Source organism: Lepidochelys kempii, chromosome 10, assembly GCF_965140285.1.
Source record: "Lepidochelys kempii isolate rLepKem1 chromosome 10, rLepKem1.hap1, whole genome shotgun sequence".
NCBI classification, from domain to species: Eukaryota; Metazoa; Chordata; order Testudines; family Cheloniidae; genus Lepidochelys; species Lepidochelys kempii.
The window spans coordinates 48,025,611-48,048,983 of NC_136389.1; the positions used below are offsets into that span (position 1 = coordinate 48,025,611).

The 23,373-nt window shown below is 49.0% G+C and overlaps 2 protein-coding genes across 2 annotated transcripts; both read left to right on the top strand.

Moving 5' to 3' along the window:
• Window positions 1-3,260, top strand: LOC140917926 (zona pellucida sperm-binding protein 3). The gene is made up of 9 exons (XM_073361456.2): window positions 1-418; window positions 1,184-1,302; window positions 1,383-1,486; window positions 1,558-1,735; window positions 1,813-1,933; window positions 2,034-2,125; window positions 2,214-2,359; window positions 2,483-2,601; window positions 3,146-3,260. Exons 1-9 carry the CDS (start codon window positions 5-7, stop codon window positions 3,167-3,169), a joined length of 1,317 nt encoding a protein of 438 aa, XP_073217557.2. The 5' UTR covers window positions 1-4; the 3' UTR covers window positions 3,170-3,260.
• A 6,650-nt stretch (window positions 3,261-9,910) lies between these two features.
• Window positions 9,911-13,184, top strand: LOC144930890 (zona pellucida sperm-binding protein 3-like). The gene is made up of 9 exons (XM_078854462.1): window positions 9,911-10,324; window positions 11,072-11,190; window positions 11,271-11,374; window positions 11,446-11,623; window positions 11,701-11,821; window positions 11,922-12,013; window positions 12,102-12,247; window positions 12,371-12,496; window positions 13,039-13,184. Exons 1-9 carry the CDS (start codon window positions 9,911-9,913, stop codon window positions 13,143-13,145), a joined length of 1,407 nt encoding a protein of 468 aa, XP_078710588.1. The 3' UTR covers window positions 13,146-13,184.
• Window positions 13,185-23,373: the final 10,189 nt, after the last annotated feature.

Genomic DNA, 23,373 nt, shown 5'->3' on the forward strand with positions numbered 1-23,373 from the left:
CAAGATGGGGTACAGAAACAACCTGTGCTTTGTTCTTCTGTGCTGGGTGGTCAGTGGGGTGACCTGTTACAATCCCTGGGATTTCTCTAGGATTGACTCTGCCATCTGGAGACCCACCCCCAGGGCTGAGCCCCCTCAACGACAAGCCCATGTTCTCTCTGTTGCCCAGCCCTACCCCTGGGCTCGGGCTGATACTTCCCAGCTCAGGGCTGTGTCCGTGCTGCAGCCTGTCATGGTGCAGTGTGAGGAGGCTCAGATGGTGATCACTGTGCACAGGGATCTGTTTGGGATGGGGAGACTGATCAAAGCTGCTGACCTGAGCCTTGGCCCAGCTGCCTGCCGGTACGTGTCCCTTAATGATGCAGAGAACACAGTGATCTTTGTAGCTGGGCTCCATGAATGTGGCAGCACCTTGCAGGTAAGGATTTATGCAAGTCAGGAGCCGCTACTGATCCCTAGCATCACTGCCCCTGCCTTGTCTGATGGGGTAAAAATGGGGCAGCAGGAGAGAACAGTGGGTGGGATTTTGTCCATGTTATTGATAAGCTCCCTGGTTTTTCCTGGGTGCTTCTTCTTAGCTTCCAGTCTCATGCGCCAGGCAAAGAATTCTGCCTTGCTCAGCTCCTGGAGCAGGCTCACAAGTGGAGCCTGAAGAGGGTGCTCTTGTGGCTCAGACAGACTTTACTTCTAGACCCCCCCCCCCCCCCACACACACACATCCAAAGTCTGTCTGCAGACTCCACAGACCGGAGCCTGCAACTGAATAAACTGATTGGTGTTAGCCTGAGCTCTGCATAGTCTGTAGGAGGGAAAGGGACAGACTACTGGCTTCCTTAATCCCTGGTCAAAATTCACCTCAAGGCAGCTAACAGATTAACCCTGGGGGTTTTACTGTCTGAGATTCCTTCACAACCTGCACAGAGGAAAACAGTGAGCAGAGTTGTGTAAAATGGCACTACTGTGGTGCTCATCTTCCGATGGCTGCTCTAGCAGACTGAGCTCTGAAATCCCCTGCTTCTAGTGTCCAGTCCTTCCAAAGGCAGTTGCCAGTTGACTGGGCACTGGTTGGAAAACTTGAGCTCAAGTTTTCCATCTGGCTGAGGCTTGTTCTTAGGCCCATCTGAATGACTTTACAAATGCTCTGTGTACTAGTGTTAACCCTTCCATGTCTGCTGCTTCCCAGATGACCCCAGACTCCCTGGTTTACAGCACAAACCTGAACTATAACCCCACCCCTGCCAGCAACCCAGTGATCCTGAGAACCAATCCAGCTGTGATTCCCATTGAATGTCACTACCCCAGGTGAGAGTCTGAGATGCTCAGATCCCCTCCCTCCCCTTCTGGAATCTGGCTCAGTGACTGAGGTTTGCTCCTCCTCCCAGGAAGGACAATGTGAGCAGTAAAGCCATCAAGCCAACATGGGTTCCCTTCAGCTCCACCCTGTCTGCTGAGGAGAGGCTGGATTTCTCCCTGCACCTGATGAATGGTAGGTGGGAGAAGCCTCCAGGGGAGCCCTGCCTGCCTGTCTGTCCTGCTCACTGTGAACTTGCCTTGCAGATGACTGGAGTGCTGAGAGACCCTCCAATGGATTCCAGCTGGGGGAGGTCATGCATATCCAAGCTGATGTCAGCACTGGGAACCATGTGGCTCTGAGGCTCTTTGTGGACAGCTGTGTGGCCACCCTGAGCCCAGACAGGGACTCCTCTCCCCGCTATGCTGTCATTGACTTCAATGGGTAAGAGCTGGGAGCCCTTTCTAGACTAAAACAAGACTGATCAGGGACTCTTACTGACCCTTGATTCTTGTGTGTAGGTGCCTGGTGGATGGGAGATCAGATGACACCACCTCGGCCTTCATATCCCCCAGGCCCAGGCAGGACACGCTGCAGTTCATGGTGGATGTGTTCAGGTTTGCAGGAGATGCCAGGAACTTGGTGAGAGCCCACATTTCTGCTCCAAGTCGATTTCCCCAGGCTAAGCAGCTGTTAGGGTCCCCTGGGATGGTCCTAACCCCTCTTCCCACTTCCCTTCCAGATCTACATCACCTGTCATCTGAAAGTCACTGCAGCTGAGCAAGCCCCAGATCCCTTGAACAAGGCTTGTTCCTTCAACAAAGCAGGCAACATGTGAGTAGCCTAGAACCCCATCAGGGGAGTGACAGGCAGCCTAGAACAGAACTCTTCACTGTAGATGACTGTTCCTGTTCTGTTCCAGCTGGTCTCCAGTGGAAGGCATCCGAGACATCTGCAGGTGCTGTGAGACTGGGAACTGCGCATTCCTTGGAGGACAGTCTGGGAGAGGCAGCCCTCTGGACAGATGGTCAGGGAGGCGCTTCCAGAGAGATGTGGCCTCCAGGCATGGTAGGTTCTGTGCCCACTTCACCTGGGAAGATGTCTGGCTTACTCCAGCAGACTGTTCCTGGGGGATCTTCCACCCAAAATGGGATGGATTGGTTTTCTAGTAGTGCTTCTCTCCCAATACAGGTGAGCCCTTGGTGAGGGAAGCTGAGGCTGATGTTGTGGTAGGACCCATGATCATCTTGGATACTGATCAAGGGATCTCTCAGTTGCTCAAATGGAAGCAGAGAAGGCAGCATCAGAGGGTAACTAGTTCTAATGAACAAGTCTCATGGTGCCTCTATTGTCACTACTAATCTACATTAGGTTTGCTGGGAAAAGATGCACTAAAAGATGGAAGAAATGAGTTTTACAAAGTCAGTTGTAAGAATCCCTTAGTCCAAGGAGGGAGTGTTAATAATGAGTCAACAAGACTCAAGAAGGGCTCCTTGTTGAGAGGGTCCAACCAGAGCCAGTCAAACATAGGACTGTCGGCCACTGTAGCCTGGGCTTACCTGCTGGGACACCAGTTGTGTGACCTGAGACCTGCAACCTATTATCCAGTGGGATTTATAAAGAGGTGCTGATCTCCTGCTCCAGCCACTTCTAGTAGACAAACTCCAATATGTATGGCTATAAAAGACTTCAAAAAACACAGCCCTACAATACAGCTCAAAGAAAAAATCCCCCATTTTATTAACTGTGGCCTTGACTCATGTACCCAGCGAGTCCCTGGTAGATTTTTGGAGAGGAGAGGTTGCTGGAGAAGCAACTAGCTGCAGTTTTAACCATGTGTCCTTCCTCTTGTAGGATTCTCTTCTACAGCTGGTCTGATCTCAGTGGCAGCTGCCATTGCACTGGCCTTTATTACGCTGGGGATACTCGTATACAGAAGATGCAGCCATTCCAGTGCCTGAGCAGTCACAGGCCTTTTTACCTTCTGTCTAATGTAAATAAACCCCAATGACTTGATTCTGGTCTGTGACGTATTAATGGGCAAGGGAGATGCCTTCCCTTCTGTGGGGAAGGAAATGGTGTGGTTGATGCACCAACCACATTATGGACACACCCACGGGGCTGCATGGGGAGAGATCATGTGAAGGTGAAGAAAGCAGAGATTGCTGCCTTCAGGCTCCCAGAGGCAAATGGCAGGGGGATTTCCCTCCATCTGAACTGTCCATCTGGCACCTGTAACCATTACAGGGCTCTTGCAGTAGAGAGAACACACATCCCCCAGCCACTGTGCCCTCTAAGTGAAACAGATGCCATGAGGGAGTTCCTACTGACTCCATGACTGGCTTTAGGTTATGCTCTAGGGCAAGGGTTTTTAAACTTCATTGCACTGTAATCCCCATTGTCCAACTACTGCCCTGGTCCAGGGGTAAAAACCCCCAGGGCTTACCCTGGGGAGCAGGGGCTGTAACCTGAGCCCCACTGCCTAGGGCAAAAGACTGAGATCTGCCAAACAGGGCTGAAGCCCTTGTGCTTTGGCCCTGGGCACTGGGGCTCAGTTGGCAACTTTAGTTTGAGCCAGTCTAACACAGCCTTGGCAAACCCATTAAAATGGGGTGGTGACCCACTTTGGGATCCTAACCTGCAGTTTAAGAACTGCTGCTCTAGGGTAACTACTCACCTTAGAGAGAAGGATCGGGGCACTTTAGACAAATTGCTCTCACCATGGACTGAAATCATGGCTGGGGTGAACTCTTTAGGCTCAGGCTAGTTAGTTCTGCAGGCTAGCCCTGTTCTCTTGCCACCAGGCCTAGGCAGAAAGTGTCTTAAAAAAAACTTTCCAGTTTCTGTGCCCTTACCTGCAGTGGAGTGAGGCCTGTACAACAATGATCATGCAGCCTCTACTCAAACCCAAGTGTAAAGGGCTCTATCTAGGTCTCTACCGTGGTAGAGACAACACAGCCAACCCTGCTCTAGGACAGGATGTCACTTCTTCAACATCTGCCCTTTAGCTGTGTGGAGAGCAGATCCAAGACCAGGGTTGCACAAATAAACCTCCTCAGCCGGCCAGAGGAGAGTAAAGGGAGCAGCAGCGTGTATGTTCCCAGAACAAGCTCTCTGCCGGAGTGGTTATTCACCCTCTCCCGTGTGATGCTGCAGTGGGGCAGGAGCAGCCTCTTTCCTCCAACACATGCAGCTCTCTGAGCAGGGGCCCTTGGAGGCTTGCTGTGCACCTGCAAGTGGAAGGGACTCTGAGCGAGTAAGGTCCTGACAGGGACTGTCTAAGGTCAGAGCGCCTCATCTACAGTGTCCAATGACTCCCCCAATGCCCTGGGAGGTAGGGGAATGCTGACCACCTTTCATACAAGGGGGGAAAAGACAGGGTTATTAAGTGAGGTTGCCCAGGAAGGCTTTGGCACAATGTGGAATTTAACCTTGGTCTCTTGCATGCCAAGGTGGTGTCTCAACCATCAGACCATGTCTCTCAATGCTTTTCAGCCCATATTCCCAAAGTCCCTCTGTTCTTGAAGGGACCCCTCTGACTAGCTGAGATCCAGCCCTCAAGCCGTAGATACATTTCCCCCTGCCTCTGGCACAACTCCAGCCCTTCCTCTAAAATATGGGTCCTCTAGTTGGAAAGCTCCAAGACCCTGACATCCTTCAAATCCCCCTCCTTTCCCTGCACTCAGCTTGTTTCTCTCCCTCCCGAATATTGTTGGCTGTATCTAGACAAACAGCAGGAATCATTCCTGTCCTCATTTCACAGAGAAGACTCTAAGGTTCAGTGCTGCTAAGCCAAAATTAGTGGCCAGCTCCCAAACTAAGAGGAGTTGGTGCTGCATGAGGGGTGTGGATTCAATGCCTGGAGGTACTGCAGCTGGTAGAGCTGTCAGGCCCTGACCTGCCAGTTTTCTGGCTTTCTCGGGTGCCTTGAAGAGGGGATGCAAAATCTGATTTTTAAATAGAAATTTTGCTGCAACTTTCACTAAACTGGGAAAAGAGCAATTCCATCATGTGGTGCCAAAATTACACCCCTGGGACTCACCTGGTTTGGACACAGTCCTCTGCCCCTTGACCTAACCTTTCTGTCGGTGGGCTTCACAGCTGCTTGGCAGAGAATCAGGATTCCTGGGTTCTCGACCCAGCTGTGGGAGGAGACTGTGGTCTCGTGCTTAGCACAGGGAAGGTAACCGACCACATTCACTCCATGCATTCATTCATTCATGCACGGCTGTGACTGGGGTCATCTGGAGAGACCTGGGTTTTATCTCTAGCTTACCCAGGGGGAACATGATGTAACCTCTCAGTTAGCTTAGCTCTAAGATGCCGGAGCATGAGAGCTGCCTTGCCCTAGTATAGGGCAATGAAGCCTTAATCAGTTATTAGTGCTGCAGGAACAAATACGTATTAAGAGCTGTCAGTGGAATGGACCATAGAATCATAGAATATCAGGGTTGGAAGGGACCCCAGAAGGTCATCTAGTCCAAACCCCCTGCTCGAAGCAGGACCAATTCCCAGTTAAATCATCCCAGCCAGGGCTTTGTCAAGCCTGACCTTAAAAACCTCTAAGGAAGGAGATTCTACCACCTCCCTAGGTAACGCATTACAGTGTTTCACCACCCTCTTAGTGAAAAAGTTTTTCCTAATATCCAATCTAAACCTCCCCCACTGCAACTTGAGACCATTACTCCTCGTTCTGTCATCTGCTACCATTGAGAACAGTCTAGAGCCATCCTCTTTGGAACCCCCTTTCAGGTAGTTGAAAGCAGCTATCAAATCCCCCCTCATTCTTCTCTTCTGCAGGCTAAACAATCCCAGCTCCCTCAGCCTCTCCTCATAAGTCATGTGTTCCAGACCCCTAATCATTTTTGTTGCCCTTCGCTGGACTCTCTCCAATTTATCCACATCCTTCTTGTAGTGTGGGGCCCAAAACTGGACACAGTACTCCAGATGAGGCCTCACCAATGTCGAATAGAGGGGAACGATCACGTCCCTCGATCTGCTCGCTATGCCCCTACTTATACATCCCAAAATGCCATTGGCCTTCTTGGCAACAAGGGCACACTGCTGACTCATATCCAGCTTCTCGTCCACTGTCACCCCTAGGTCCTTTTCTGCAGAACTGCTGCCTAGCCATTCGGTCCCTAGTCTGTAGCTGTGCATTGGGTTCTTCCATCCTAAGTGCAGGACCCTGCACTTATCCTTATTGAACCTCATCAGATTTCTTTTGGCCCAATCCTCCAATTTGTCTAGGTCCTTCTGTATCCTATCCCTCCCCTCCAGCGTATCTACCACTCCTCCCAGTTTAGTATCATCCACAAATTTACTGAGAGTGCAATCCACACCATCCTCCAGATCATTTATGAAGATATTGAACAAAACCGGCCCCAGGACCGACCCTTGGGGCACTCCACTTGGTACCGGCTGCCAACTAGACATGGAGCCATTGATCACTACCCGTTGAGCCCGACAATCTAGCCAGCTTTCTACCCACCTTATAGTGCATTCATCCAGCCCATACTTCCTTAACTTGCTGACAAGAATACTGTGGGAGACCGTGTCAAAAGCTTTGCTAAAGTCAAGAAACAATACATCCACTGCTTTCCCTTCATCCACAGAACCAGTAATCTCATCATAAAAGGCGATTAGATTAGTCAGGCATGACCTTCCCTTGGTGAATCCATGCTGGCTGTTCCTGATCACTTTCCTCTCATGCAAGTGCTTCAGGATTGATTCTTTGAGGACCTGCTCCATGATTTTTCCAGGGACTGAGGTGAGGCTGACTGGCCTGTAGTTCCCAGGATCCTCCTTCTTCCTTTTTTAAAGATTGGCACTACATTAGCCTTTTTCCAGTCATCCGGGACTTCCCCGGTTCGCCACGAGTTTTCAAAGATAATGGCCAATGGCTCTACAATCACAGCCGCCAATTCCTTCAGCACTCTCGGATGCAACTCGTCCGGCCCCATGGACTTGTGCACGTCCAACTTTTCTAAATAGTCCCTAACTACCTCTATCTCCACAGAGGGCTGGCCATCTCTTCCCCATTTTGTGATGCCCAGCGCAGCAGTCTGGGAGCTGACCTTGTTAGTGAAAACAGAGGCAAAAAAAGCATTGAGTACATTAGCTCAGTTGCATGCCATCCCATGGGCTCCCCACAGGTATGGTGTTGAGAACAAGTGTCTGTCTCCCTCTGGGCACACTGTCATTCCATGCAGGCTCTCAGCAGTCCCATTCGTTGCTCCATCAAACCAGAGATAAAGTTGAATAACTTCATATGGACTAGCTTTTGGAGCTTGCCCCTGGTGCAGGCCACTAGATTCCCACAGGGGTACCTCTGTCCCAAGAACCAACTGACAGAGGGTACTGGGAGACACCGGGGGACAGGGACCCCCTGGGTTCACCAAAAGAATGTCATGTAAGGTCTCGAATGAAACCCCGGGTCACACAGGTCATCATAACCTTTGTGAGATGTAGGCATGGGAAGCATGCAAGGAGCACTGAAAATTACAATCTGTAGGCCTTGTAGATGAAGCAGGCCTCTCAAAGGTGTGCATCTTGAGACAAACTCCTCCAGTCAGCAAATGAGGAGCTGGCAGAGACTTCAGAAAGAAACTAACAGGATGAAGTCAACATTGGAGGGGGAACCCTAGCTAGAGGTAAACATCAAAGGTGCATTCTGGTGTATTTGAGGAGCAAAAAGACACCCCGACATCAGGTGCCTAGGAAGTAAACTGACAGCGAGTTGGTGTCATGAAAAAGGAGTCTCAGCCAGGCTTAGCTGAAAATGCTGGAGAGAACTTGGGTGAGAGACACTTTTCGAGACTGGAGGATAACTTGTTAGTTAAGTGGAGGCTCCAGAACGCAAGTTATGATTTTGTTTCACAGCTAGCCGTTTGTTTCCAGCTCTCACACCATTTTTATGTGACTATTCTGTCTTAAATAAATCTCCTTTTGCTTTAGAATTCGGCTGAAGCGTAGTGTGTGATACAAGAGCGGTGAGCTAACGCCAAACTAGTAAAGGGGGACGCCCTGTCCTTTAGCAACAGAAGGTCTGGGATTTCTGTGGATCTCCAGTGATCAGGGTGGATCCCACATTGAAGGGACTTGAAGCCTGGGGCGCATTGATTGTCAACCTGCCAGGCAAAACACAGGGCTGGGCTATCCCAGAGAAGAATGCTTGAGGCGCTGATGGGCTGGTTGCATTGGGGAGCTAACACCCAGCTGGCACAGGCAAGGCTCCTTCATACTGGAGGCTGGTGGCAACTAGGTTGCTGCACAGCCCTGGCTGCCCTGAGAAGTGTCACAGTCCCTATCCCAGGAATCTCGGTTTCACATGGATCCTCCCTCCAGGACAGGCCCTCTCTTCGCTTTGAGAAACAAACCATTCTGGGGAGGGGAGATATGGGGGCAGATGTGGGTACACGTTGGGGAAAACAATTCAACCCAGCAAACTCCACCCCAACCCTGGAAGGAGAACACCAGTTCTGGAACTCATCTGACGAGTTATGCGAATATTAGAGAGGACACAAATTTCCCCTTGAACAGATTTTACTTTCACACTTATCCACAGTGGAACACTTGGTGGGCCAGACTGAGAGAGCATGTGACCAGGAATGCGGCTGTAGTCCGGTGGGAGGTGGAAGCACTGGAGACTGGTCCCTCTTTCATCATTTATCCACAACAGAACAGCTTGAATGGGAAAGTAGGAGGAAGCCCAACATCAGAATGTCCCCTAGCTCAGTGGTTCAAGCATTCTTCTGAGAGATGGGAGACCCCTGTTCACGTCCTTTCTCTCCCCTCAGCAGAGAGGGGGAATGAAACCTGGGTCTCCCACATTCCAGGTGAATGCTCTAACCGCTGGGCTAAAAGATCCGAGGAGGACACCGCGTCCTGCTCCAGTGCAATTGTGAACGGGGTCAACATGGGCAAGCAGCACAGCTAGTGAATTGAGCTCCGCATATGAGGTAGGCAACTAAATGCCTAACTTCCCCTGGCTCATGGATGGCTCTGGGCTTAGGTGGGAGACAGGTGCCCGGACTCCCAGAGGGAGGCAGCTGGGCATGGGCCCAGAGGCTGAGACACGGGCACCAGGGACCTTTATAGTGTAAAAACTTCGGTGCTGCTGAATTTGGACACCTACAGAGTTCGCTATATGGTTTGTATCAGAGGGGAGTGGGTGGGTCTGATGAAGAGGGTATTCACCCACGGAAGCTTATGCTCCAATACCTCTGTTAGTCTATAAGGTGCCTCAGGACTCTTTGCCGCTGTGTGATTTGTGGATCACAGTGGAGCCAAACCCAGGATTTACAGGCCTAAATTGGGGATTGAGGGGCCTGGGTCCCTTTGTGGTGGAGCCCACCCTTAGCCTTCCATTGAACGAAACAGGGCAGGAATTTTCCAAACTGCAGCTGATGTACTGACCAACAGGTGGAGCTGATTCCCATTGGCCCTCCTATTTCCCTGGTTCAGGGCGTGGGCACTGGGCATGATTGGGCCCCGGTTACCTGCAGATTAGGGGAGGGTGTTAATTACCTGGGACAGCTGTCACCTGGCTCTGAGTCACGGTATAAAGCCCCAGAGCAGCAGTTTCCCTCCATACTGGATTTGCTGCAAGCAGGCAAGATGGGGTACAGAAACAACCTGTGCTTTGTTCTTCTGTGCTGGGTGGTCAGTGGGGTGACCTGTTACAATCCCTGGGATTTCTCTAGGATTGACTCTGCCATCTGGAGACCCACCCCCAGGGCTGAGCCCCCTCAACGACAAGCCCATGTTCTCTCTCTTGCCCAGCCCTACCCCTGGGCTCGGGCTGATACTTCCCAGCTCAGGGCTGTGTCCGTGCTGCAGCCTGTCATGGTGCAGTGTGAGGAGGCTCAGATGGTGATCACTGTGCACAGGGATCTGTTTGGGATGGGGAGACTGATCAAAGCTGCTGACCTGAGCCTTGGCCCAGCTGCCTGCCGGTACGTGTCCCTTAATGATGCAGAGAACACAGTGATCTTTGTAGCTGGGCTCCATGAATGTGGCAGCACCTTGCAGGTAAGGATTTATGCAAGTCAGGAGCCCCTACTGATCCCTAGCATCACTGCCCCTGCCTTGTCTGATGGGGTAAAAATGGGGCAGCAGGAGAGAACAGTGGGTGGGATTTTGTCCATGTTATTGATAAGCTCCCTGGTTTTTCCTGGGTGCTTCTTCTTAGCTTCCAGTCTCATGCGCCAGGCAAAGAATTCTGCCTTGCTCAGCTCCTGGAGCAGGCTCACAAGTGGAGCCTGAAGAGGGTGCTCTTGTGGCTCAGACAGACTTTACTTCTAGACCCCCCCGTCCAAAGTCTGTCTGCAGACTCCACAGACCGGAGCCTGCAACTGAATAAACTGATTGGTGTTAGCCTGAGCTCTGCATAGTCTGTAGGAGGGAAAGGGACAGACTACTGGCTTCCTTAATCCCTGGTCAAAATTCACCTCAAGGCAGCTAACAGATTAACCCTGGGGGTTTTACTGTCTGAGATTCCTTCACAACCTGCACAGAGGAAAACAGTGAGCAGAGTTGTGTAAAATGGCACTACTGTGGTGCTCATCTTCCGATGGCTGCTCTAGCAGACTGAGCTCTGAAATCCCCTGCTTCTAGTGTCCAGTCCTTCCAAAGGCAGTTGCCAGTTGACTGGGCACTGGTTGGAAAACTTGAGCTCAAGTTTTCCATCTGGCTGAGGCTTGTTCTTAGGCCCATCTGAATGACTTTACAAATGCTCTGTGTACTAGTGTTAACCCTTCCATGTCTGCTGCTTCCCAGATGACCCCAGACTCCCTGGTTTACAGCACAAACCTGAACTATAACCCCACCCCTGCCAGCAACCCAGTGATCCTGAGAACCAATCCAGCTGTGATTCCCATTGAATGTCACTACCCCAGGTGAGAGTCTGAGATGCTCAGATCCCCTCCCTCCCCTTCTGGAATCTGGCTCAGTGACTGAGGTTTGCTCCTCCTCCCAGGAAGGACAATGTGAGCAGTAAAGCCATCAAGCCAACATGGGTTCCCTTCAGCTCCACCCTGTCTGCTGAGGAGAGGCTGGATTTCTCCCTGCACCTGATGAATGGTAGGTGGGAGAAGCCTCCAGGGGAGCCCTGCCTGCCTGTCTGTCCTGCTCACTGTGAACTTGCCTTGCAGATGACTGGAGTGCTGAGAGACCCTCCAATGGATTCCAGCTGGGGGAGGTCATGCATATCCAAGCTGATGTCAGCACTGGGAACCATGTGGCTCTGAGGCTCTTTGTGGACAGCTGTGTGGCCACCCTGAGCCCAGACAGGGACTCCTCTCCCCGCTATGCTGTCATTGACTTCAATGGGTAAGAGCTGGGAGCCCTTTCTAGACTAAAACAAGACTGATCAGGGACTCTTACTGACCCTTGATTCTTGTGTGTAGGTGCCTGGTGGATGGGAGATCAGATGACACCACCTCGGCCTTCATATCCCCCAGGCCCAGGCAGGACACGCTGCAGTTCATGGTGGATGTGTTCAGGTTTGCAGGAGATGCCAGGAACTTGGTGAGAGCCCACATTTCTGCTCCAAGTCGATTTCCCCAGGCTAAGCAGCTGTTAGGGTCCCCTGGGATGGTCCTAACCCCTCTTCCCACTTCCCTTCCAGATCTACATCACCTGTCATCTGAAAGTCACTGCAGCTGAGCAAGCCCCAGATCCCTTGAACAAGGCTTGTTCCTTCAACAAAGCAGGCAACATGTGAGTAGCCTAGAACCCCATCAGGGGAGTGACAGGCAGCCTAGAACAGAACTCTTCACTGTAGATGACTGTTCCTGTTCTGTTCCAGCTGGTCTCCAGTGGAAGGCATCCGAGACATCTGCAGGTGCTGTGAGACTGGGAACTGCGCATTCCTTGGAGGACAGTCTGGGAGAGGCAGCCCTCTGGACAGATGGTCAGGGAGGCGCTTCCAGAGAGATGTGGCCTCCAGGCATGGTAGGTTCTGTGCCCACTTCACCTGGGAAGATGTCTGGCTTACTCCAGCAGACTGTTCCTGGGGGATCTTCCACCCAAAATGGGATGGATTGGTTTTCTAGTAGTGCTTCTCTCCCAATACAGGTGAGCCCTTGGTGAGGGAAGCTGAGGCTGATGTTGTGGTAGGACCCATGATCATCTTGGATACTGATCAAGGATCAAGGGATCTCTCAGTTGCTCAAATGGAAGCAGAGAAGGCAGCATCAGAGGGTAACTAGTTCTAATGAACAAGTCTCATGGTGCCTCTATTGTCACTACTAATCTACATTGGGTTTGCTGGGAAAAGATGCACTAAAAGATGGAAGAAATGAGTTTTACAAAGTCAGTTGTAAGAATCCCTTAGTCCAAGGAGGGAGTGTTAATAATGAGTCAACAAGACTCAAGAAGGGCTCCTTGTTGAGAGGGTCCAACCAGAGCCAGTCAAACATAGGACTGTCGGCCACTGTAGCCTGGGCTTACCTGCTGGGACACCAGTTGTGTGACCTGAGACCTGCAACCTATTATCCAGTGGGATTTATAAAGAGGTGCTGATCTCCTGCTCCAGCCACTTCTAGTAGACAAACTCCAATATGTATGGCTATAAAAGACTTCAAAAAACAGCCCTACAATACAGCTCAAAGAAAAAATCCCCCATTTTATTAACTGTGGCCTTGACTCATGTACCCAGCGAGTCCCTGGTAGATTTTTGGAGAGGAGAGGTTGCTGGAGAAGCAACTAGCTGCAGTTTTAACCATGTGTCCTTCCTCTTGTAGGATTCTCTTCTACAGCTGGTCTGATCTCAGTGGCAGCTGCCATTGCACTGGCCTTTATTACGCTGGGGATACTCGTATACAGAAGATGCAGCCATTCCAGTGCCTGAGCAGTCACAGGCCTTTTTACCTTCTGTCTAATGTAAATAAACCCCAATGACTTGATTCTGGTCTGTGACGTATTAATGGGCAAGGGAGATGCCTTCCCTTCTGTGGGGAAGGAAATGGTGTGGTTGATGCACCAACCACATTATGGACACACCCACGGGGCTGCATGGGGAGAGATCATGTGAAGGTGAAGAAAGCAGAGATTGCTGCCTTCAGGCTCCCAGAGGCAAATGGCAGGGGGATTTCCCTCCATCTGAACTGTCCATCTGGCACCTGTAACCATTACAGGGCTCTTGCAGTAGAGAGAACACACATCCCCCAGCCACTGTGCCCTCTAAGTGAAACAGATGCCATGAGGGAGTTCCTACTGACTCCATGACTGGCTTTAGGTTATGCTCTAGGGCAAGGGTTTTTAAACTTCATTGCACTGTAATCCCCATTGTCCAACTACTGCCCTGGTCCAGGGGTAAAAACCCCCAGGGCTTACCCTGGGGAGCAGGGGCTGTAACCTGAGCCCCACTGCCTAGGGCAAAAGACTGAGATCTGCCAAACAGGGCTGAAGCCCTTGTGCTTTGGCCCTGGGCACTGGGGCTCAGTTGGCAACTTTAGTTTGAGCCAGTCTAACACAGCCTTGGCAAACCCATTAAAATGGGGTGGTGACCCACTTTGGGATCCTAACCTGCAGTTTAAGAACTGCTGCTCTAGGGTAACTACTCACCTTAGAGAGAAGGATCGGGGCACTTTAGACAAACTGGTCTCACCATGGACTGAAATCATGGCTGGGGTGAACTCTTTAGGCTCAGGCTAGTTAGTTCTGCAGGCTAGCCCTGTTCTCTTGCCACCAGGCCTAGGCAGAAAGTGTCTTAAAAAAAACTTTCCAGTTTCTGTGCCCTTACCTGCAGTGGAGTGAGGCCTGTACAACAATGATCATGCAGCCTCTACTCAAACCCAAGTGTAAAGGGCTCTATCTAGGTCTCTACCGTGGTAGAGACAACACAGCCAACCCTGCTCTAGGACAGGATGTCACTTCTTCAACATCTGCCCTTTAGCTGTGTGGAGAGCAGATCCAAGACCAGGGTTGCACAAATAAACCTCCTCAGCAGGCCAGAGGAGAGTAAAGGGAGCAGCAGCGTGTATGTTCCCAGAACAAGCTCTCTGCCGGAGTGGTTATTCACCCTCTCCCGTGTGATGCTGCAGTGGGGCAGGAGCAGCCTCTTTCCTCCAACACATGCAGCTCTCTGAGCAGGGGCCCTTGGAGGCTTGCTGTGCACCTGCAAGTGGAAGGGACTCTGAGCGAGTAAGGTCCTGACAGGGACTGTCTAAGGTCAGAGCGCCTCATCTACAGTGTCCAATGACTCCCCCAATGCCCTGGGAGGTAGGGGAATGCTGACCACCTTTCATACAAGGGGGGAAAAGACAGGGTTATTAAGTGAGGTTGCCCAGGAAGGCTTTGGCACAATGTGGAATTTAACCTTGGTCTCTTGCATGCCAAGGTGGTGTCTCAACCATCAGACCATGTCTCTCAATGCTTTTCAGCCCATATTCCCAAAGTCCCTCTGTTCTTGAAGGGACCCCTCTGACTAGCTGAGATCCAGCCCTCAAGCCGTAGATACATTTCCCCCTGCCTCTGGCACAACTCCAGCCCTTCCTCTAAAATATGGGTCTTCTAGTTGGGAAGCTCCAAGACCCTGACATCCTTCAAATCCCCCTCCTTTCCCTGCACTCAGCTTGTTTCTCTCCCTCCCGAATATTGTTGGCTGTATCTAGACAAACAGCAGGAATCATTCCTGTCCTCATTTCACAGAGGAGACTCTAAGGTTCAGTGCTGCTAAGCCAAAATTAGTGGCCAGCTCCCAAACTAAGAGGAGTTGGTGCTGCATGAGGGGTGTGGATTCAATGCCTGGAGGTACTGCAGCTGGTAGAGCTGTCAGGCCCTGACCTGCCAGTTTTCTGGCTTTCTCGGGTGCCTTGAAGAGGGGATGCAAAATCTGATTTTTAAATAGAAATTTTGCTGCAACTTTCACTAAACTGGGAAAAGAGCAATTCCATCATGTGGTGCCAAAATTACACCCCTGGGACTCACCTGGTTTGGACACAGTCCTCTGCCCCTTGACCTAACCTTTCTGTCGGTGGGCTTCACAGCTGCTTGGCAGAGAATCAGGATTCCTGGGTTCTCGACCCAGCTGTGGGAGGAGACTGTGGTCTCGTGCTTAGCACAGGGAAGGTAACCGACCACATTCACTCCATGCATTCATTCATTCATGCACGGCTGTGACTGGGGTCATCTGGAGAGACCTGGGTTTTATCTCTAGCTTACCCAGGGGGAACATGATGTAACCTCTCAGTTAGCTTAGCTCTAAGATGCCGGAGCATGAGAGCTGCCTTGCCCTAGTATAGGGCAATGAAGCCTTAATCAGTTATTAGTGCTGCAGGAACAAATACGTATTAAGAGCTGTCAGTGGAATGGACCATAGAATCATAGAATATCAGGGTTGGAAGGGACCCCAGAAGGTCATCTAGTCCAAACCCCCTGCTCGAAGCAGGACCAATTCCCAGTTAAATCATCCCAGCCAGGGCTTTGTCAAGCCTGACCTTAAAAACCTCTAAGGAAGGAGATTCTACCACCTCCCTAGGTAACGCATTACAGTGTTTCACCACCCTCTTAGTGAAAAAGTTTTTCCTAATATCCAATCTAAACCTCCCCCACTGCAACTTGAGACCATTACTCCTCGTTCTGTCATCTGCTACCATTGAGAACAGTCTAGAGCCATCCTCTTTGGAACCCCCTTTCAGGTAGTTGAAAGCAGCTATCAAATCCCCCCTCATTCTTCTCTTCTGCAGGCTAAACAATCCCAGCTCCCTCAGCCTCTCCTCATAAGTCATGTGTTCCAGACCCCTAATCATTTTTGTTGCCCTTCGCTGGACTCTCTCCAATTTATCCACATCCTTCTTGTAGTGTGGGGCCCAAAACTGGACACAGTACTCCAGATGAGGCCTCACCAATGTCGAATAGAGGGGAACGATCACGTCCCTCGATCTGCTCGCTATGCCCCTACTTATACATCCCAAAATGCCATTGGCCTTCTTGGCAACAAGGGCACACTGCTGACTCATATCCAGCTTCTCGTCCACTGTCACCCCTAGGTCCTTTTCTGCAGAACTGCTGCCTAGCCATTCGGTCCCTAGTCTGTAGCTGTGCATTGGGTTCTTCCATCCTAAGTGCAGGACCCTGCACTTATCCTTATTGAACCTCATCAGATTTCTTTTGGCCCAATCTTCCAATTTGTCTAGGTCCTTCTGTATCCTATCCCTCCCCTCCAGCGTATCTACCACTCCTCCCAGTTTAGTATCATCCACAAATTTACTGAGAGTGCAATCCACACCATCCTCCAGATCATTTATGAAGATATTGAACAAAACCGGCCCCAGGACCGACCCTTGGGGCACTCCACTTGATACCGGCTGCCAACTAGACATGGAGCCATTGATCACTACCCGTTGAGCCCGACAATCTAGCCAGCTTTCTACCCACCTTATAGTGCATTCATCCAGCCCATACTTCCTTAACTTGCTGACAAGAATACTGTGGGAGACCGTGTCAAAAGCTTTGCTAAAGTCAAGAAACAATACATCCACTGCTTTCCCTTCATCCACAGAACCAGTAATCTCATCATAAAAGGCGATTAGATTAGTCAGGCATGACCTTCCCTTGGTGAATCCATGCTGGCTGTTCCTGATCACTTTCCTCTCATGCAAGTGCTTCAGGATTGATTCTTTGAGGACCTGCTCCATGATTTTTCCAGGGACTGAGGTGAGGCTGACTGGCCTGTAGTTCCCAGGATCCTCCTTCTTCCCTTTTTTAAAGATTGGCACTACATTAGCCTTTTTCCAGTCATAGATTCATAGATTCATAGATATTTAGGTCAGAAGGGACCATTATGATCATCTAGTCTGACCTCCTGCACAATGCAGGCCACAGAATTTCACCCACCACTCCTAAAAAAGACCTCACACCTATATCTGTGCTATTGAAGTCCTCAAATTGTAGTTTGAAGACCTCAAGGAGCAGAGAATCCTCCAGCAAGTGACCCGTGCCCCATGCTACAGAGGAAGGCGAAAAACCTCCAGGGCCTTCCAATCTGCCCTGGAGGAAAATTCCTTCCCGACCCCAAATATGGCGATCAGCTAAACCCTGAGCATATGGGCAAGATTCATCAGCCAGATACTACAGAAAATTCTTTCCCAGGTAACTTGGATCTTACCCCATCTAAAAACCCATCACAGGCCATTGGGCCTATTTACCATGAATATTTAATTACCAAAACCATGTTATCCCATCATACCATCTCCTCCATAAACTTATCGAGTTTAATCTTAAAGCAAGATAGATCTTTTGCCCCCACTACTTCCCTCGGAAGGCTATTCCAAAACTTCACTCCTCTGATGGTTAGAAACCTTCGTCTAATTTCTAATCTAAATTTCCTAGTGGCCAGTTTATATCCATTTGTTCTTGTGTCCACATTGGTATTGAGTTTAAATAATTCCTCTCCCTCTCTGGTATTTATCCCTCTGATATATTTATAGAGAGCAATCATATCTCCCCTCAACCTTCTTTTAGTTAGGCTAAACAAGCCAAGCTCCCTGAGTCTCCTTTCATAAGACAAGTTTTCCATTCCTCGGATCATCCTAGTAGCCCTTCTCTGTACCTGTTCCAGTTTGAATTCATCCTTCTTAAACATGGGAGACCAGAACTGCACACAGTATTCCAGGTGAGGTCTCACCAGTGCCTTATATAACGGTACTAAAACCTCCTTATCCCTACTGGAAATACCTCTCCTGATGCATCCCAAGACGACATTAGCTTTTTTCACAGCCATATCACATTGGCAGCTCATAGTCAACCTATGATCAACCAATACTCCAAGGTCCTTTTCCTCCTCCGTTACTTCTAGTTGATGCGTCCCTAGCTTATAACTAAAATTCTTGTTATTAATCCCTAAATGCATGACCTTACACTTCTCACTATTAAATTTCATCCTATTCCTATTACTCCAGTTTACAAGGTCATCCAGATCCTCCTGTAGGGTATCCCTGTCCTTCTCTAAATTAGCAATACCTCCCAGCTTTGTATCATCTGCAAACTTTATTAGCACACTCCCACTTTTTGTGCCCAGGTCAGTAATAAAAAGATTAAATAAGATTGGTCCCAAAACTGATCCTTGAGGAACTCCACTGGTAACCTCCCTCCAACTTGACAGTTCACCTTTCAGTAGGACCCGTTGTAGTCTCCCCTTTAACCAATTCCCTATCCACCTTTCAATTTTCCTATTGATGCCCATCTTATCCAATTTAACTAATAATTCCCCATGTGGCACAGTATCAAACGCCTTACTAAAATCTAAATAAATTAGATCCACTGCGTTTCCTTTATCTAAAAAATCTGTTACTCTCTCAAAGAAGGAAATCAGGTTGGTTTGGCACGATCTACCTTTTGTAAAACCATGTTGTATTTTGTCCCATTTACCATTGACTTCAATGTCCTTAACTACCTTCTCCTTCAAAATTTTTTCCAAGACCTTGCATACTACAGATGTCAAACTAACAGGCCTATAATTACTTGGATCACTTTTTTTCCCTTTCTTAAAAATAGGAACTATGTTAGCAATTCTCCAATCATATGGTACAACCCCTGAATTTACAGATTCATTAAAAATTCTTGCTAATGGGCTTGCAATTTCTTGTGCCAATTCTTTTAATATTCTTGGATGAAGATTATCTGGGCCCCCCGATTTAGCCCCATTAAGCTGTTTGAGTTTCGCTTCTACCTCAGATATGGTGATGTCTACCTCCATATCCTCATTCCCATTTATCATGCTACCATTATCCCTAAGATCCTCTTTAGTCTTATTAAAGACTGAGGCAAAGTATTTGTTTAGATATTGGGCCATGCCTAGATTATCCTTGACCTCCACTCCATCCTCAGTTTTTAGCGGTCCCACTTCTTCTTTCTTTGTTTTTTTCCTATTTATATGACTATAGAACCTTTTACTATTGGTTTTAATTCCCTTTGCAAGGTCCAACTCTACTTGACTTTTAGCCTGTCTCACTTTATCCCTACATATTCTGACCTCAATAAGGTAGCTTTCCTTACTGATCCCTCCCTTCTTCCACTCCCTATATGCTTTCTGCTTTTTCTTAATTACCTCTCTAAGATGCTTGCTCATCCAGCTTGGTCTACAACTCCTGCCTATGAATTTTTTCCCCTTTCTTGGGATGCAGGCTTCCGATAGCTTCTGCAGCTTTAATTTAAAATAATCCCAGGCCTCCTCTACCTTTAAACCCATAAATTCTTCAGTCCAATCCACTTCCCTAACTAATTTCCTTAATTTTTGAAAGTCAGCCCTTTTGAAATCAAAAACCCTAGTTGCAGATTTATTTTTGTTAATCCTTCCATTCAGTTTGAACTGAATTAGCTCATGATCACTTGAGCCAAGATTATCCCCTACAACCATTTCCTCTATGAGATCCTCATTACTCGCCAAGACCAGATCTAAAATGGCATCCCCTCTAGTCGGTTCAGCAACTACTTGTTGAAGGAATCCATCAGCTATCGCATCTAGGAAAATCTGAGCCCTATTATTATTACTAGCACTCATCCTCCAGTCTATATCTGGGAAGTTAAAGTCTCCCATGATCACACAGTTTCCATTAGTATTTACTTTATTAAAAACATTAAAAAGGGCTCTATCCATATCCAAATTAGATCCCGGCGGTCTATAGCACACCCCAAGCACTATCCCAGGGGAGGCTCTAATAGTTTTCTTCCCCAATTTAATTATTGCCCAGACAGACTCAGTCATATCCATTTCATCGCTTCTTATTTCTTTACATTCTATCTCATCATTGATATACAGTGCTACTCCACCACCTTTACCTTTATTTCGGTCTTTCCTAAACAGCACATACCCTTCAATACCTGTAGCCCAGTCATGACGACTATTCCACCAGGTCTCTGTTATACCTATAATATCTGGTTTCACTTCCTGCACCAGTAACTCTAGTTCCTCCATTTTGTTACCTAGGCTCCTTGCATTAGTGTACAAACATCTTAATTTTTGCTGTTTGGCCTCACTCACATTCTGTACCCTATTAGGCACGGTTATTTTACTACCAGTATAACCTATTAGACTTGTATCTACACTGCCCTTCCTCCTACCTACAGCTGTATCCACTCTTACTTCATTTTCTTTCCACTCTATGCTAAATTCTGGCGTGGAGATTACCTGGACATCTCCCAACCATCTCCCCCAAATTCCTAGTTTAAAGCTCTCTTAATCAGTTGTGCCAGCCTCCATCCTAGAAGTCTATTTCCTTCCCTACTCAGATGAAGTCCATCCCGAGAGAACTGTCCTCTATCCATGAATGCCTCCCAATGGCCATACATCCCAAAGCCCTCCTTATAGCACCACTGCCTAAGCCATCTATTGATAGTCATAATCTTGTCACACCTTTGTTGCCCTTCTCTAGGAACAGGCAAAATCCCACTAAAGATCACCTGAGCCTCAATTTCCTTAAGCGTCCTCCCCAGCCTAACATAGTCTCCCTTAATACTTTCCAGTGAGAATCTAGCCGTATCATTTGTTCCCACATGAAGGATAATTAGGGGATTCTTTCCCGCTCCCTTTAGAATCCTTTTTAACCTCAGGTCTACATCCCGTATCTTAGCACCTGGAAGACAGCACACCCTCCTATTTTCTGGATCAGCTCTGGTTACAGGCCTATCTATTCTTCTCAATAAAGAGTCCCCAATCACATAGACCTGCCTTTTCCTAGTGACGGTGCTATTCTCCAGTCTATCCCCTGTTCCCTCTGGCTGCAAGTTTTTTCCATTCCCATTCTCCCTTGTAATCCTTTTTAACCCATCCTGTATCCTCCTGGGGCTCATATTTGGTGTAATCTCCATTAACTCTTCCCCTTTTCCTATAGGACTAACCGCTCTTCTCTTCTTCCTTGCCCTGTCACCTTCAGTGACTACCTGCTGAGCCCCTTCTTCATTTTCCAACTCTGCAAACCTATTCTGAAGGTCTATTTCTCCTTCACTAGCCCGTCTTTTCCTCTGCCTAGTTCTTTTAGTCACATGCTTCCACTGACCACTTTCCTCACCCAGTCTCCCCTCAAAATTCCCTAGTCCTGCTTCCATCTGCAAGTCTGAGCTTTTCCCTTCAGATACCTCATGTCTTTGCTCCATAATCTGCTCAAACCCCTTCCTAAACTCTACCAGACTTTCCACCTGCATCTCCAAACCTCTGATCTTTTCCTCCATCAGCTCTATCAGACGGCATTTCATGCAGACAAAACTCTTACCAGGTGCCCCCTCCAGGATCATGTACATACCACAGCTTCCACATCCAGTCATCTTCATTGTGTCATCTGCTACATGGGTCACTCCACTGCCACCTCTGAATCTGTCATAGCCTTCCCACCTAAATCCTGTTAATCTGGGAAACACAAACCACACCAAAACAGTCATCCGGGACTTCCCCCGGTTCGCCACGAGTTTTCAAAGATAATGGCCAATGGCTCTACAATCACAGCCGCCAATTCCTTCAGCACTCTCGGATGCAACTCGTCCGGCCCCATGGACTTGTGCACGTCCAACTTTTCTAAATAGTCCCTAACTACCTCTATCTCCACAGAGGGCTGGCCATCTCTTCCCCATTTTGTGATGCCCAGCGCAGCAGTCTGGGAGCTGACCTTGTTAGTGAAAACAGAGGCAAAAAAAGCATTGAGTACATTAGCTCAGTTGCATGCCATCCCATGGGCTCCCCACAGGTATGGTGTTGAGAACAAGTGTCTGTCTCCCTCTGGGCACACTGTCATTCCATGCAGGCTCTCAGCAGTCCCATTCGTTGCTCCATCAAACCAGAGATAAAGTTGAATAACTTCATATGGACTAGCTTTTGGAGCTTGCCCCTGGTGCAGGCCACTAGATTCCCACAGGGGTACCTCTGTCCCAAGAACCAACTGACAGAGGGTACTGGGAGACACCGGGGGACAGGGACCCCCTGGGTTCACCAAAAGAATGTCATGTAAGGTCTCGAATGAAACCCCGGGTCACACAGGTCATCATAACCTTTGTGAGATGTAGGCATGGGAAGCATGCAAGGAGCACTGAAAATTACAATCTGTAGGCCTTGTAGATGAAGCAGGCCTCTCAAAGGTGTGCATCTTGAGACAAACTCCTCCAGTCAGCAAATGAGGAGCTGGCAGAGACTTCAGAAAGAAACTAACAGGATGAAGTCAACATTGGAGGGGGAACCCTAGCTAGAGGTAAACATCAAAGGTGCATTCTGGTGTATTTGAGGAGCAAAAAGACACCCCGACATCAGGTGCCTAGGAAGTAAACTGACAGCGAGTTGGTGTCATGAAAAAGGAGTCTCAGCCAGGCTTAGCTGAAAATGCTGGAGAGAACTTGGGTGAGAGACACTTTTCGAGACTGGAGGATAACTTGTTAGTTAAGTGGAGGCTCCAGAACGCAAGTTATGATTTTGTTTCACAGCTAGCCGTTTGTTTCCAGCTCTCACACCATTTTTATGTGACTATTCTGTCTTAAATAAATCTCCTTTTGCTTTAGAATTCGGCTGAAGCGTAGTGTGTGATACAAGAGCGGTGAGCTAACGCCAAACTAGTAAAGGGGGACGCCCTGTCCTTTAGCAACAGAAGGTCTGGGATTTCTGTGGATCTCCAGTGATCAGGGTGGATCCCACATTGAAGGGACTTGAAGCCTGGGGCGCATTGATTGTCAACCTGCCAGGCAAAACACAGGGCTGGGCTATCCCAGAGAAGAATGCTTGAGGCGCTGATGGGCTGGTTGCATTGGGGAGCTAACACCCAGCTGGCACAGGCAAGGCTCCTTCATACTGGAGGCTGGTGGCAACTAGGTTGCTGCACAGCCCTGGCTGCCCTGAGAAGTGTCACAGTCCCTATCCCAGGAATCTCGGTTTCACATGGATCCTCCCTCCAGGACAGGCCCTCTCTTCGCTTTGAGAAACAAACCATTCTGGGGAGGGGAGATACGGGGGCAGATGTGGGTACACGTTGGGGAAAACAATTCAACCCAGCAAACTCCACCCCAACCCTGGAAGGAGAACACCAGTTCTGGAACTCATCTGACGAGTTATGCGAATATTAGAGAGGACACAAATTTCCCCTTGAACAGATTTTACTTTC

Bases quoted from the DNA above. Each gene is read 5' to 3' on its own strand.
- LOC140917926 (XM_073361456.2), top strand. From the start codon at position 5: ATGGGGTACAGAAACAACCTGTGCTTTGTTCTTCTGTGCTGGGTGGTC. The intron at 1,487-1,557 runs GTAGGTGGGAGA...CTTGCCTTGCAG, and splicing joins CTCCCTGCACCTGATGAATG to ATGACTGGAGTGCTGAGAGA. The intron at 2,360-2,482 runs GTAGGTTCTGTG...CTCCCAATACAG, and splicing joins AGATGTGGCCTCCAGGCATG to GTGAGCCCTTGGTGAGGGAA.
- LOC144930890 (XM_078854462.1), top strand. From the start codon at position 9,911: ATGGGGTACAGAAACAACCTGTGCTTTGTTCTTCTGTGCTGGGTGGTC. The intron at 11,375-11,445 runs GTAGGTGGGAGA...CTTGCCTTGCAG, and splicing joins CTCCCTGCACCTGATGAATG to ATGACTGGAGTGCTGAGAGA. The intron at 11,822-11,921 runs GTGAGAGCCCAC...CTTCCCTTCCAG, and splicing joins CAGGAGATGCCAGGAACTTG to ATCTACATCACCTGTCATCT.